Source organism: Triturus cristatus, chromosome 2_2 (assembly GCF_964204655.1).
Source record: "Triturus cristatus chromosome 2_2, aTriCri1.1, whole genome shotgun sequence".
NCBI classification, from domain to species: Eukaryota; Metazoa; Chordata; class Amphibia; order Caudata; family Salamandridae; genus Triturus; species Triturus cristatus.
In genome coordinates this window covers 1,244,680,832-1,244,697,071 of record NC_140582.1, presented here as the reverse complement: position 1 = coordinate 1,244,697,071, position 16,240 = coordinate 1,244,680,832, and the positions used below count along the sequence as shown (strand labels likewise).

The 16,240-nt window shown below is 54.5% G+C and overlaps 1 protein-coding gene across 1 annotated transcript; it reads left to right on the top strand.

The window, feature by feature from the left end:
• Positions 1-4,865: 4,865 nt before the first annotated feature.
• LOC146863503 (uncharacterized) lies at positions 4,866-9,575 on the top strand. The gene is made up of 2 exons (XM_085643382.1): positions 4,866-5,372; positions 8,921-9,575. Exons 1-2 carry the CDS (start codon positions 4,946-4,948, stop codon positions 9,532-9,534), a joined length of 1,041 nt encoding a protein of 346 aa, XP_085499508.1. The 5' UTR covers positions 4,866-4,945; the 3' UTR covers positions 9,535-9,575.
• The last annotated feature ends 6,665 nt before the right edge of the window (positions 9,576-16,240 follow it).

The following is a 16,240-nucleotide window of genomic DNA, read 5'->3' as shown; positions in this document are numbered from 1 at the left end:
GGTATCACTGTGGCACCCCCCGTGGAGAGTACGGATGGCAGCGCGTGACATGGCTTCGTGTGTTGCCTTATATGATGTGTCACTTTCATCGAATCACGTGATATGAACATACATGACTTCATGTGGTGTGGCTCTTTCATTGCATCTCATGACGCGCTGGTGTCACTTTGGTTTCATCACATGGGACAAGAGGATTGTATGACGTGGCGTTGCTCACTTTCATCCCATTGGTCGCTGCCTGGACATGGTGTGAGGGGATTTTTATTGCGACACCTCACATATGACATTAATCCGCTGCGAGAAGTAGCGCCTATCACTAGTTTTGGGGGAATAATATGCAGATTTTGGTGTTTAATGCACAAACTCCACATGGTCTGACAAGTATCATACACTTCTCCCTGTTCGGTTCTGGAAGGTTTTACAGAGGGTGAGATATTTAATGCAACCTGTAATTACTGCTCAGATTTCCAATCCTTGACCAAACAGGGGTTGTCTTGAGACAGCTTCACCCCTACATGTCATGGTGTCGGCACGCGCAGACCAGTCCTCGACCGCAGCGTAGAAGCCGCAAATTTGGGGCGCAGTCGACAAGCTAGCGGGGGCTCGGAGATGGTCGAGCGGATAATTCCATTTATAAAGAACACTTATTTTATTTATTTCTTTATCATTTGAACTGAACACTAAATGGAGTAAACCAAATCTAGGCACGGAAAATCGATGGTTATAGAAGGAAACAACCATCAGAAAACAAGCACTGGCAGAGCTAATAGGTCTGACCTTTGCTGATTTGTTTTTTAAAAGTAAAGGCTATTCCACAAATTCAAACAAGGGAAAATAAACTATAGCCACTTAAACGTGACTGTTTTAGGCTTATGAATGTTTTTTACAAATTAAAGTAACGTTCACTGAGGTGGCCTCTTTAGGAGTGACATATTTTGGTAATACCAATCCTTTCAGTTATGCCTGCATTCTATTATTATTATTTGTGAAGGAGACACGAGTAAATCACCACCGAATATGGCCCTCTGATTGCAAGCAGTTACGCTCTTTAGCTCAGCAGTTTTAAGAAGCAAAGGAACATAGATCACCCTCTAACTGGGCACCCAAGGTGCAGGCTAAATAAATAACCAGCAATTAAAAAGGAGGCGCGCGTTGAACCAGCTTTGTCACTGAAGAGGAACAAACAATTTTAGACAGATGTAAACAAGTGCACTGTCTTTGTGCAATCACTCCAAGGGAAGGGAGCCCGTGGGTAAAGTGCGCTGACCCATTGCACCATAGGTCTCAACGGCCAGACCTAAAAAGAGGGTGTGATCAAAGCAATCAGGGTTTAGGGGCCTATTAATGAAAAACTCATGAAGTTCTGTGCAGCAAGCCACCCTGCCGAGCTGAATGACAGGGAAAGTGTGGCTCAGGGGTTAGAGGCGGCAGACCCGGAAGCTGAGATCGGTCCTGGACCAGGGTTCAATTCCCCGCCTCGGCGGGTCTTGGGCTAAAAATTCCACTGACTCGATAATTCTCGCCCCGGTGCCTCCTCGACTCACGGGGTCACACTCTGCGACTCTGGGCAATAGCTTGCTTAATCTCCACAACGGCCCCTCGCGGCGGGATGCCTGACTTTCACCTTGTGGATACCCTGCTATCTCACAGGGGAATACCAGGACGGGTTCCCTAAGCAAGCGCCGGGAAACCCACAGCGGGTAGCTGTGCGCTATATAAGCTCAACTACATTTACATACAAAGTGTAGGAACGCACTGTATTTAACAATATATGGTGCATTTTCCTAGCACTGCCGCACAGGTGCCGCGTAGCACCAATGCAGGCTCCCTTGCACCTTGGCACCTTGGTGCAAGGGTGCCTGCGTTGTAAATACACAAAAACAATCTTCTGAGGCATTTTCCTCTTCCCATGTCTGCCACAGAGTGCAGCGCACATACAAAGAAAAACAATTGAGGAGAAACAAACTTGTTTCTGCTCGCTATGCCAAACCTGGGGCGGCGTAGCAGTTTTGGCCCCTTCCCAGGTCTACCGCTTCTGGTAAAGCTAGGAGTGCATTAAAATCCATGGGTGTCACGTGGGAGCACCCATGCCCCACCTATGGAACGCTTCCCTGGGGCAGAATAACGCAATACAGTGATTTGCACTGTGTTGTGTAACTCCAGATGCATCAAGCCACTCTGGCTCATGCAAGGTGGCCTTGTGTGGCTTGATAAATCACACTTATTAGTTGTCACAGATACACCCTGTTGCGTGGTGCGAATGCGACGCAACGACATGACCAATGCGGCCCTCAATTTTTTGTAGAGAGCAGATTCCTGATCCTTTGAAGTGATCTGCGTCTTGCTGAATTGGTGGAAAGTGGTCTTGCTTTGATGACCAACGCTCTTGACTCATGAATGTTGCAAAGGTACTTGGGGGGTGCTGGTCAAACTTGCCAAAGCTTATCAGTAGAAAAGGTCCAGTAGAAAGGCAAAACATATGGAATTTGGTGCTTGAATTACCATGCCAAGGTTTGCCTCATTTCCAACTTTGGAATAGGAGGTATTTACACCCAGTAAATATCTCACCCCAGGGTACCTCATTTTCTGGTTGTAGTAATATCTCACTGAGGCTCGAATGTGAAAAACCTTTTCAATGACAGTGAGTATTTAGTCTGTGCTCGATGCAAAGTGACCGATCGGGGAGATGGTCTATGGAATGGATCGCTCATTCCCGCTCACCCGCCCCCCTGGCGGCCTCTTTGTTCCCTCGCCCTCACGCCGATGTAGCTGCTGCTAGAGGTCGCATCGGACCACGAGGTTAGTGTTAGGCGGGCCTGGCCTCACCCCCCTCCTCCCAGGCAAAAGCAGGGACTCCATCACGCGGGCGTCGCCCGTGAGAGGCACTGTCCAAACTCCAGCCTTGGACCATTTACTCAACTATTGAAGCTACCGTGGGTGTTATAGGGCCAGGGCCGGGAAGGTTTGGGGTCCCGCTGGCAGCAGCTACCTCGGTACTCGGCAAGGCCTCAGGGTTAGGACCTTCATTTTCACGGTCTCCCCATCACCCCAAGTGACTAGGTCATGGCTCTCTTGGGGGCATCCCCTACTCCCCCCCCCCCCACCCATTGCCGCAATATGGTTACAGGGTGCAGCAGGCCCCTGCCCACCAGAGGGATGCTGCGGGGTAGCGCGGCTGCCGGTTATGCGGAGGGGCCATCCTCGCTGAGGCTAGGTAGTCATGGAAACCGAGGCCTGAGGGGGTCACGGGGGACATAGAGTTCCATGCGCCTTACACCCAGAGTTGGGGGGGGGAGGACGCATGTCGAGCAGGAAGAGCAGGGCAGTGAGGGAGCAGGCCTGCCCAGGGGCTAGGCAGGGTGGATGTGCGCTTAACGGCGCTCCACGGCGGGCTGACTAGGGTGGAGGTCGGCACGCTCGCCCGCGGCATGGCCGGCGGGTTGCCAGTGTTGGCAACTGCGCTCGTGCCACATGGTGCCGCAGCTTATGCCCGGCCCTCGGGGCCAAATTAAATCATAACAGCTCCCGCTCTGGGAGTAGAGGTCGGCACACTCGCCCGCGTGTGTCAAAGGAGGCCCCCGGGGGAAGTAAGACCAGCGGTCTAGTCTTCCCCCGGGGAGTTCGCGCAAAAGGAAGGACAGGGGAGGAAGGGGTGGGATAAGGGGTGGGGTCGCAGGTAGGGTTAAAAGGGGCAGGAAGAGGAAGTCCTTCCTCTTCCATTCCCCAGCGCCTCAGGGAGGGATAGTTAGTGGACCGTTGGTGCGCGGAGCGGGGCTGTGGAGCGTTGGAGGATCGGCGGGGGAGTGTTCTCGCGTCGGGAGCGGCGCGTGTGGCGAGTTGACGAGCGGGTCTCCGGGCGGCCTCGTTTGGCGACGTTTGGCGGCCTGTGGGTGTCGGGTGGAGTCGGCGGGGGCGGAGCGGCGGTTCGCGCGGGGAACGAGCGCGATGGACTTGGGAGGGGGTCAGACGCCGGATGAGGCGGCGGTGCGGGCGGCGCTACAGCTGTTGGGGCGTGCGGGGAGGGCGGACCTTCTGCGGCCGGGTGTGTTGGAGCAGGCGTGGGTGGGAATGTCCAGGACTCCGCGTTCGGCGTCCGCGGGGGTTGCGGCGGCCGTTGTTGCCTGCATGGAGGAACCGCCTCCCAAGAAACATGCGGTGGGCGCGCGAGGGGGGGGCAAGAAGGCAGGGCCTGGGGGGAAGCCAGGGGATAGGCGTCTGAGCCTCCCGGCGCTGGGTTCGTCCGCTGAGGTGCCTGTGGGGGGGGGGGCGGGGGGGCTGTTGAGGGCAAGGGTGGGGCTGCGGAGGCGTGGTTGGTCCGGGGGGGGGCGGGGGCTGGGGGCAGCGGGGGGGCCTCGTTCCTGGTTGACTATAGTGAGGACAGCGACTTGGCGGAGGACGCAGAGGAGCGGGTTGGGGATGATTTCTCCCTGTATCTTTCGGGGAGTGAGTCCGCGGGGGGCGAGGGCGGTGGGTGGGGGGACCAGGGGCCGGACGTGGGGGGTGGGGGCAAGGGGAAGGGTGGGGGCGGGGGGGTAAAGGCAAGGGCCCGGCGAAGGCTGTGGGGGGCCGGGGGACGGGGCCTGTGACGCCTGGCCCCTCTGGGGGTGCAGGCCGCGGTCGTGGGGCGCGGGCCGCGGGGGAGGGCCGGTGGGACGACCGTTGGGCCGAGATGTCTTTAGAGGAGCGTATCCGGGAGCAGCGGCGGCTGATTGAAGATACGGAGCGGCGCTGGGAGGAGATGTGCGCGGCTAGGGAGAGGGAGGGGGAGCGCGCGGCGGACCGGGTGGTGGCGCGCGGGGGAGGGGTGGTGGCGCGCGGGGGAGGGGCTGGGCCGGCTCGGGGGCGCGGGCGCTGGGTGTGGCTGGTTGAGGCAGGGACGGACTTGACGTCTCAGAGACCTGGTGGCGCTGGGGCCCCCTCGGACTATGCCGGTCACGAGGGGGGGATGGGATCCACGCCAGCGCTGATTGCTGGTAGAGGCCGGGGTGGGCCGGCGGGGCGCACTACGGCCTCCAGACGCCGGGACGAAGCAGTAGGGGGGTCCGCGGCGGCCTGCCCTCCATCGAGGGAGCGCGCATCATCGGCGCCGGAGTATGAGTTTGTCCTTGGAGAGAAAGGAAAAGGAATGAAGCGTGTAGTGCGTGAGGTGCGCATGGAGCCTAGTGAGCCTGTGGTGGTCGAAGAGCTGGATTACGAGTCGGAAAGTGAGGAGTTGGAAGAGGGCGAGGTGCGTGAGGTGACGGGGCCGGTGGCAACGAGGAAGTTTGGTGTTTTCCAGGACAGCAAAGCCAGCTGCAGCAAGGCGCCAGCGGCGAGGGTGTCGGCCCCAGGGCCCGGCGAACGGGCGCAGGAGGTGCCACGCACTTTGACAGGTGAGAGCACATGGTGGGGGGCGTGGGATGAGGGGCTTGGGCGGGGGCGTAAGAAGTCTTGTAGGTCTGTGGGGGTGGGGGATGGGTCGGTGAGGGAGGTGGGAGAGGCGGCGCAGCCGCAGGTGCCGGCTAAGGCGGCGGCCCCAGAGGGGGATGTGAAGCGAATGGTGGGAGCTGGTGTTCAGACGGAGAAGGTGACAGATGGGAAGGCGGAAGGGGGTGAGAAACATAAGAAGAAGCTGCCTTATATGGGGTTGGCGATGCCCCTGGGGTCCCATCTGTCTGAAAAGACAAGGGGCAGGATTTGGAAACACGAATATGTGGATGTCTTTAAATTGTTGCATCGGGAGATTCAGGCGAAAGAGGGGTCTAAAGAGGAGGAGTGGGAATTGACACGGCGGCCTCGGGTGCCGATAACTATGGAGAATTGGACGTCGGCCTTCCTGATTTATGCCAGTATTTATTGCGAGAAGCATCCGGATAGGGCGATTGCGTTGTTCAAATACATGGATATCATCAGAAAAGCGCAGATGCACTTTGGGGGTTTTGCCTGGCTAAGTTATGATGAGGAATTTCGGGCGAGGGTCAGCGTCAACCCGGACAAGCCCTGGGGAGAGGTAGATCAGGAGCTGTGGGTGCAGTGGATGGCCTCCACGCAGTCCTCTGCGGCTACACACACTGCGAGTGGCCTTCCGGTGGCTTATCGGTCTTTTCAGTCCCGTCCCGCCTCGGGGGGGGCGGGAGGGGGCGCCAGTGGAGCTGGGGGTGCGGGTGGGCAGGCTGCCGCTGCCGGCGCAACCGGACAGCCTGCAAAGAGTGGGGGAGCCACCACTGGGGCTTGTTGGAATTTCAACAAGGGATTCTGCACCCGCCACCCCTGCAAATTTAAACATGAGTGTTCTAAGTGTGGTGGCAAGCACCCGGTCACGCAGTGTTTCACCTTGGCCACCCCGTCCGAGCAATGGCGGGTCACGAAAGGAAGGGGGCAGGCTGGGCCAAAGGGCTCCTACACCGGTTAGTGTGGAGGCCATGGGTCCGTGGCTCTCCCGCTACCCTGATCAGGTGGCGGCGCTGCGGCTGTTTTGGGGATTCACGGAAGGTTTTCGAGTAGGGTACCAGGGGCCACGGGAGTGCAGGTGGGCAGAGAATTTGCGGTCAGCAAAGGAGTTGCCGGAAGTCGTGGAGGCTAAATTGCGCAAAGAGGTGTTGGAAGGTCGCGTGGCCGGCCCGTTTGACACGTGGCCGCTGCCCGAACTCATCATATCCCCTTTGGGGGTGGTTCCAAAAAAGGAACCTGGCGAGTTTCGCTTGATCCACCATTTGTCTTGGCCTGAGGGGCGGTCAGTGAATGATTTCATCGCGGAGGAGGATTCCCGGGTGTTGTATGCGTCGGTGGATGATGCGATTGGATTGGTGCGGCTGTGTGGGCGGGGGGCGGAATTGGCCAAGTGTGACATCAAGTCGGCGTTTCGCCTTCTGCCGATTCACCCGGAGGATTTCTCGTTGCTGGGCATGCAGTTCGGTGGGGCCATTTTTGTGGACAAGGTGTTGCCCATGGGGTGCGCGATCTCCTGTGCTCTGTTCGAGACTTTCAGTTCCTTTTTGCAATGGGCCTTCACTGACAGGGCGGGGCACCGGCTGGTGTCCCACTATTTGGATGATTTCTTGTTTGTAGGCCGTGGTCAGACGGGGGAATGTGGGGCGGCTTTGGGCCAGTTTCAGAGGATGGCGGGGGAGTTTGGTGTGCCGTTGGCGCCGGAAAAAACGGCCGGGCCCAGTTGTTGTCTGGCGTTTCTGGGGATTGAATTGGATTCTGTGGAGTGGATGGCGCGCCTCCCCCAGCAGAAGGTTTTGGAGATACAGGACTGTCTGAGCCAAGTGATGGTGCAACGGAAGATTGATATGAGGTCCGTCCAGCGTTTGTTGGGCTTGCTGACCTTTGCGTGCCGAGTGGTGCGGGCGGGCAGGACGTTTTGCAGGCGGCTCGGGTTGGCCATGTCAGGGGCAGTGTTGCCCCATCACAGGGTGCGGATTTCGGTGGGTGTCCGGGCGGATCTGCGAGTGTGGCAGGGGTTCCTGAGTGACTTCAATGGGGTCTCCTTGGACTTTGCAGATGACAACATGGTGTGGCAGGTGCAGATTTTTTCGGATGCGGCTGGGGCGCGCGGCTTTGGTGTGTTCTGGGATGGTCGGTGGTGTGCGGAGCAGTGGCCGGCGCACTGGTTGGCACAGGGCAGGGGCATTGCGTTTCTGGAGTTCTTTCCGCTGTTGGTGGCGCTGCAGGTGTGGGGGCAGGAATTCCGGAACCGATCGGTGCTTTTTCATGTGGACAACATGACGGTGGTGGATCTGGTGAACCATCAGAGGGCGAGGGACCTGCGGGTGCTGCGCTTGCTGCGAAGTTTTATGCTGCTGTGCTTGCGCTTGAATGTGCTGTTTCGCGCGAAACATGTGCCGGGCGTTAGCAATGACATCGCGGATGCATTGTCTCGTTCGCAGTGGCAGCGTTTCCGAAGGTTGGCGCCCGGAGCGGACTTTGCCAAGACCAAGGTGCCGGAGGGTATCTGGAGCTGGGGGGGAGTGAGAGTGGTGAATCTGGTGGAGCAGTCTGTTGCCGAGTCCACGCGGCGGACTTATCGTATGGCATGGGTGGAGTTGGGGGCGTTCTTGGGTTGGTCGCGGGAGGACTGGCGGATGTCTCAGGGTGAGTGTGAAGCGGGTGTCGTGCGCTATGTTTTGCACTGCATGGACAGGGGTTTGTCGTCAGTGACAATTGCAGGGAAATTGGCAGGGATTTCTTTCTATGGGAAGATCTATCTGGGTTTTGATCCGGCCAAGGGTGAGTTGCTGAGCAGGATGCTGAAGGGCTGGACAAGGGAGCGGGGGGGGCGGGAGGGAGCGCCGTTGCGCCAGGCGATCACTTTTGGCCTGTTGGTGGATGTTTTGGGGGAGTTGGGGGTTTTGTGTTACGATCGGTATGAGTTGGCGTTGTTCCGCCTGTGTATGACGTGGATGTTCTTTGGGGCCTTTCGGGTTTCGGAGTTGCTTGGGGGTAGGGGGGGGATGGGGTTGAGGTTCGAGGATGTACGTGTGGACGGGGGGCGCCTGGGGATATGGCTGGGGCGTTCCAAGACGGATCAGGTTGGCAGAGGCACGTGGGTGTGGCTGAATGAGTCGGGGGAGTTGGCAGCGTGCCCGGTGCGGGAGTGGAGCAGTTTTTGCGGGCAGTGTGGCCGTTTGGCGGGGGAAATTTTCTGTCATGCTTCTGGGAAACGGGTCACGGCTTACCAGCTCTTGGCGGTACTGCGCATGGCGTTGCGGCGCTTAGGGAGAGACCCGGCGGGGTTTGGGACTCACTCCTTCCGGATCGGCGCGGCAACGGCGGCGGCACGGCTGGGTTGGTCCTGGGATAAGATCAGGAGGATTGGTAGATGGAGGTCGCGCTGCTGCGAGCGGTACGTGAGGAAGTAGGGCGGAGGGGTACGCGGCGGCTGTGTGAGCGTGTTGTGTGCCCTTTCTCGTTTCTAATGCTCCTTTTTTCTTTGTAGGTTGTGTTGGGGGTCCTGGAGCCAAGACGGTTACCTGGATAGTGGGACATTCATTTGTGCATTGGGCTGCCAAGTTTGCTGACAGGCAGGTGTACGGGCGTAGCCTGGGCCTGAGAAGCTGCAGTCATGAGGTTTTCTGGTGGGGTAGGAGTGGGATGCGATGGGGAGAACTTTTGCCTTGGCTCACGAAGAAGGTCTCGCAGCAGGGCTGTCCGGATCTGCTTGTCATTCACCTGGGAGAGAACGATCTGGTGCGGCAGTCGGCGGTGTCCTTGATCTACTTAATGCAGCGGGACTTGGCAGCGATCAAACGCAATCTGGCTGGCGCTTGTATTGTGTGGACAGAGTTCATTCCCAGAAAGTTTTGGAGGGGGGCGCTGAAGCCCGCTGCGGTGGAACGCGCCCGCAGAAAATTAAATAGGGCAATGAGAGTTTTTTGTGAGGACTGTGGGATCAAGGTGCTGGCGCATCCTGGTCTGCGGCTTGAAGAGCCCTTGCTTTTTAGGGCTGATGGCGTGCACCTTTCGCACATGGGAAACGCCTACTATATGATGGAGATGAGGGATTTTATCAGTGGGCTGTGGAATGAGTCGATCTGGTGTAGGAGGAGGTGAGGGCGAAAGGTGCACTTGTGTGGGGTGGGGCAGGTAACCGCCCTCCGGGGGTTCCCTGGTTGGCGGATTAGGGAGGGGGGAGGAGTCCATGACGGGCATACTCACCCTTCCGGGGAGGGGGATACTGGGGAGAACGTGGGGGTGCGTCAGAACAGTGGACGACGAATGGAGATGGTGTGGAGTTTTGGAAGAGAAGTGAGGAAGCGAAAGGAAGTGAGAAGGTTGCGGTGTGAAGTGGGTATGGAGTAGTTGGAGTCTTGGAGAGTATGGGTAGTGAGGAATGTTGTTGTTGGGGATTGTTGGGGATTTGTGTTATGTTTCTGGTTATGGTTGTCCAACCCTGTCCTAATAAAATGGCCTTTTACGCAAAGTACCTTGCGTGGACTGATTATTGCGCGAGGAGGCCCCCGGGGGAAGTAAGACCAGCGGTCTAGTCTTCCCCCGGGGAGTTCGCGCAAAAGGAAGGACAGGGGAGGAAGGGGTGGGATAAGGGGTGGGGTCGCAGGTAGGGTTAAAAGGGGCAGGAAGAGGAAGTCCTTCCTCTTCCATTCCCCAGCGCCTCAGGGAGGGATAGTTAGTGGACCGTTGGCCACCCGCCCACCCGGCAATTACATGACTAGTTGAGGAGGTCATGTTTTTTCAGCGTGCCAGTTTAGGACGGGTTGTGTGTGTGGGGCGGATTGGGGAGGGGGGAGGAGTCCATGACGGGCATACTCACCCTTCCGGGGAGGGGGATACTGGGGAGAACGTGGGGGTGCGTCAGAACAGTGGACGACGAATGGAGATGGTGTGGAGTTTTGGAAGAGAAGTGAGGAAGCGAAAGGAAGTGAGAAGGTTGCGGTGTGAAGTGGGTATGGAGTAGTTGGAGTCTTGGAGAGTATGGGTAGTGAGGAATGTTGTTGTTGGGGATTGTTGGGGATTTGTGTTATGTTTCTGGTTATGGTTGTCCAACCCTGTCCTAATAAAATGGCCTTTTACGCAAAGTACCTTGCGTGGACTGATTATTGCGCGATGCACGGCGCCGCAGCTCAGGTGTGGGACTCACCTTAATCTACCGGCTCCCCCCGCTTCTGCCCCCAACACCGGGTTTGGTCGGTCAGTGGGGGGTGGACAGCGCAACTGCAGGCACAACTTTCCGGCCATGGCGTGGGCTACCAAACTCCAGCTGTGCTCGGCTGCGGGGCTGTGTCACGTGACACGGTACCACCCCCCAGTGGGGGTTTTGTGAGGCGGGAGATTCTTCTTGCGGCCAGAGCTGCCGTTGTAGAGGTGGGGGCTCCCCGCCTGATTGTGTAATGTAAATACGGTGCTATGTAAGCGCTCCAATACCTTCGGGTCGAGTTCACGCTAGAGAGTTCGCCCCCCCCCCGCCGCTGGGACTCGGCGGAGATGTCCTGGACCACATTGGAACTAGGGATGTGGTTCGCATCGCGGGCCTACAGCAGAAGTCCGAGTGCCCAATATGTGCATATTTATTTCTCTGTTGCCAGATCTGTGGATGTTAGGAGGTTTCTTTATAAATGATATATTTTGGACACCTCTTCTACATTAACAAGCAACCCTAAAGTAATCAAACCGTGGGGCGATTTGTTCAGGCGCTTTGTTGGAACGAACCTTTTCACCTCTGGTGACTTCTGTTCACCCGGCCCAACACTGGGGGGGTTTGGCAGCTCCATCGCTGCAGAGGATAGTGTCAGTCAGGGAGCCTCGCGCACGCAGTCGGCTCCTCAAGAAATTGGACGTTCAGGGTCCAGCTTGGAAGTTAAGCAGGGTCGGGCCTGGTCAGTACTTGGATGGGAGGCCTGGATGGGAACACCAGGATGCTGCAGCCTTTGGAACGAGTTCAGGGCAACTTTTGCGGGCAAAATAGGATCTTAAGGCAGGCAGCGCGGTATTACTGGGGTGGCTCGTGGCGGTTGCCCCCCCCCAACCAAAAAAAAAGAAGCTGCAAATGTACAGCACAAAGGGCCCTCCCGTTTATGGTGCTTTTCAGCTGTGGTACGATCGCTTGAAGGGTTTGGTTCCCTAACTGGGGCATCGTCTGATCGCTACATGCTTTCATCTCCTTTACTTCATTATGCTCACGAAAAAGTGTCTCTCAAATCGATGCATTAACACTTGTTGCACAGAAATTATGGAAATGTCACTTTTTGCAATCCTTTCCTTCGGCAGCTATCTTCAATGTTTGATCCCTTTCCCTGCCAGTGCCACCCACAGTTGAATGACTGACACAGGTAACAGCAGTTACAAATTACACGAGCAGTAAAACGATTATACGAATGTTCAGCAGCAATAGCAGCCAACAATTTGAATCGGGAAGTCGGTGCTCCCCCCCAGTAGCCAAAGGCAAACGCAGCATTGCAGCTTACAATGTAAACGGGTAAAACAATGTTCATGGCAGGTACGATGTACTTGCTGCATCATAAGCAATATTGTCTGTCAGCGCGCTCAAGTGAGAGTTCGCAATATTATTTACAAGCTCAGTTACTGCTTATTTATCTTATGCAACTAACAAACATTGACAAAGCCAACAACCCTGACGTGTCGGGTATGATGTTCTTGCTGGATCATATATCCGCATGCAATGACAAACAGCAAAATACCAGTCTGGAGGCGCATCACCTAGGCACAGAATAGCTCCCTCAAGCACAGAGGGACCCGGGTGCAGGTACTCAGGGGCTGTCACCAGGGCCAGGTTTACACAAGGTTTTATGGTTGCAGCGACACAAGAGGGGACACCGCGTGCATCACTCGTGTGTGGTCACGGTGTGCAAGTACACACACGTTTCCTGGTAATAGGACCAGCAGGACTGGGGCATCTTAAGTTAAAAATAAATAATAAATAATCCAGTAATGCAAGGCATTCATTTTATTTAACAGAAGTGCCAGGGCACTCGTCAAGTGCCATTGACCGTACCCGTGGGTAAGTGCGATGACTCCGTTTTTTCGAGCCCACCCCCCCTCATTATACAACCAGCGCCATCTTGGGCAGCGGTCACAGGTCTCATTTATTTCCAATTATTTTCAGTAGGGGGCAGGGTGCATTGTGCAGTCTGTGTACTGTACTGTGAGAAGTATATCGGCTAAACAACAAGGGGGGACAGAAGGTGCCCCGTGGGCATGGTATCAGTGGGTGGGCACACTGGTCCCTTGGAGGACGTGATGGGTTTGGCGGTCTGGGGCGGGGCCTGCACAGACTTAAACTGGAGGTCAGTCCAGGCTTCCCACTTGACCCAACTGGTTGATCACAGGCACTTTTGCATTTCAACTCGCTTCCTTGTGTTCTTCACACGTGGGAGTGCTCTCATGCGAGTCGATTTAGCAGACTGCAATGTCGCTCTAGACCTCATGTAGGATACAGAGGCAATTAGGTCTCAGTTCACTGGTAGGATGTTCACTATACTGAGGTCCACAACACTGCAAAATGAAATACAGCGGATGATGCAAATGCCCATAGTTACCACATTTACAGATTGGGACGGGTTACTGGGCATGCCTTGCCAGGACAGTGACACACACTTTACACGAACTGGAGCCTCAGTAAAGGTATGATGGAATCACAAACTGGTACAGGGGACACACCTCTCCAAACATGCTGCGGGGGCATTATGTTGGCAGGGCTGTGACTGGCAGGCAAGGGCATCAAGGGGCGGTATTAAGCAACAGGGTCAGTTGCAGGGTGAACTGCGTAGGTTGTCACTAAGCTTAAGGGTGCGGTGGAGCCACAGTGGGCACACTTCATATGATTCCCAAACCAGGTCAGGCGTGCACACTCGTGCACAACAGCACATGCAGTAGTATTAGCAGTTGCCCTTGGTAGAAACTCATTTGGGGGCCCCGGTTTGGATCAGCTCTGAATTTGAGACACTTCAGTCTTGCCCACTTTGGGAAAAGTACTACAGCGCACGGGCAAACTCTTCCAATTTCTAAATGTGTTTCTATACAATATTCGGGGATGGTGATGTGTTTGCAATAGGGTAACAGCAGCAGCTCACTAATAGTAATGAAAATAAAAGGTGAGTCTGCCAACTAAAAGTAACCTTTTAGTGATGTCATAAGGGTGGAACACATGGCCCAAGCGGCGCATGGTGAAGCTTTGCAGGGGGGCGTACTGGGCTCGGTAATCGGAGCACTGTGGGTTGGAAGTGCGACCATTAGTGTTAGTTTTGCTCTCACAGATTGAGAAGAATAATAAGACTTGTACTTGGTTGGTGCCAATTTGATAAGGGACTGTGTTCTCCGCAAGCACATGTGCCACCTGTCCAGAATCGTTGCATTTTCAGTATACTACTACACCAAAGCCATATTAGGGCTGTTCGCCTGGTTGGTGGCCTGTGCTCGAGAAGGGCAGTTTCGGGCCTCCCGTCCCCGGGTGGGGGGGGCAGTGCTCTCTCTAGGTGCAGCTGCTGTTTGGGGGGCCTTTGGGGTGCATCTTGATGATGGCACCATGGGTCAGCGAGTGGCGTGCTCAGTATGAGGCGAAACCGGCACAAGCCAGTTCCCCCCTCAGCGCAAGGTGTGTACATCACGCAAGCCTTGTAGTTTGCAGGCGCCCATCTCCAGTACTTACGGTGCCAGGCTGTCAGACTGACTGTGTATATGTATGATATTCTGCTCAATCTGAGCTACTTCAGTCTCATACCATTCCAGGCACTTTGACTCCCAAAGTATCGTATATATGTAGGCTGTCCAGAATTCGGTTTAAACCGATTATCCCCGACAGTACCCTACCGCCTAAAAATCAGCTGACCTGGTTTAAACCGAGTGTCACTGATTTTCCACATCCTTATACTGCTTGGCCACTTGAGGGAGCCAAAGCAGTACAAAGCTGAACTGTACTGAAAAGGTTGCTCTGGGAAGTTTAGATCAACGGAAACCTCTCAGCTGCCTGCACTGGCTCTTTTTGAGGGATTTCCATTGTTTGTTTCCCTGTGCTGCTCGTTAAATTGTGCGGATTTGGCTCGTGTGCATGTGTGGTCTTTTTTAGTGCACGAGCTCAGGCTGGTGCCCCAAGAGCTGTTAGCATGCCGACTTCTGGAGGGGCACCTTTGTATCTGTGGAGAAGCGCTAATTTTGTGTTCACCCTGAGCGCAAAGGATCAAAGGACTTCAGCCCCCAACCCACCCTCCCACCCCCTCCCTGTGTGTGTCAGCCCGGGCTGAGACAGCTTCCCGGGCATGCACAGAGACAGGTTTTGAGCCGCAACCGAGTACTTCACAGGTCTTTAAAAGACCATTTACGTGTTAATGAGGCTTTGTTGTTTCCTCGCTCCTTCATCTCCACTCTGCCTATTGCTAGAAGAATTAGCCTCCAGCCCCCGAAATGTGGCTCTAGTTGCACCTAAGTCCTCCACAATGGTTATCCCTGCAGCTGCTTACATTTGCATTTTCCATTAATATTCTTAATGCCAACATAATCAGGTTTTTTTATGTTTATGGCAGATAGGAACCAGCCCTCGTTCTGACTAAAAACGTACACAGTTTTAATTTAAACTGTGCAGTGCGTGCTGCACCGGAGTCACGCTGGTGACAGACTGGGGGCTGACTCTGCAATAGACCTCATTAGTAATTGAATGTGACCCATGACGCCAGGGTGCATTTCCTGAAAGCCCATGGAGGAGGGGAGGGGATTCGCCACTGTGGCGGGAGGGGAATATTGAAATGTGCTTAAAAACAGGTGTGAAAAACTTGCCACACCACAGCTCAGTAACTGCTTTCCAGTTACAACTGGATCGAGGGGATAGTGAAAATCATTCACCAAAGCAAGGTCACCTGGCACGTTGTGTTCTAGTCAGCTGGAGACTTACTTAATCGCTTATAAACGTGAAATTCAACCAGCACATAATTTCACGGATGTAAAAATAATCTAGAACGTAGTTTCCTTTAAAGGTTAGTACTTAGTATGGAGACTGTGCCTCATCTGATTTTCAAATCCTGGCCCACTCCCCCTCCGGGCTAATCCCCACCATAACCACAGCCCACGTGTCTCTTTTAATCTTTGTCAGTTTTCATGTGATGTTTAACCTGACAGTCACGAGGTGTATATTGGATTCATACAAGACACCTCTTCCTTTGTTTTTAGTATCGCAGGTTATTTCTGTCGACCAGATTTTATGATTAACTTCCCAGTACTCACTCAGTGTTTAAATCTGTGGCTCAGATTTCTAAGAGGAAGATGCATATTTCAGTATTGCATTTATTAAATTTCCCAGAGATTGTTTCTGCTAAGTGTACATGTGCAACAGAAATGAAAGAATAATTACTGGATGCATTGAAACTATCTCAGAGGCAGAACTTAGACAAGTTCCAATGCTGGCACTGACTAGGAAACTAGGTACCCCTGGCAGCTCAGCAGGTGTTTAGTAGTCTGAAGAGCCACCACCAGAAATGCTGCCCAACTTGTGTCACTCAATCAGTAGGAGGCACTCTTCAATACCAAATAAGTGAAAGCAGGGAACATGCGTGCTTTTAGGCAGATGTGTTCAAGTTTGAGATACTACATATTTTAATTAGCATTTTTCGATACATTCACATGTGCAGCAAACAAAGCAAAAGTAGTTGTGTGGTTTTTCTACTGCAAAAAAATCAATATAAATGTGTAATAAAATTTCCTACAGAATTTAAGTTTCCACCCAATTAAAACACTTCGGTAATGGTTTGCATTGTCAGTAATACATTTTTCTATCCCAATGTTCGCAGATTGTTAA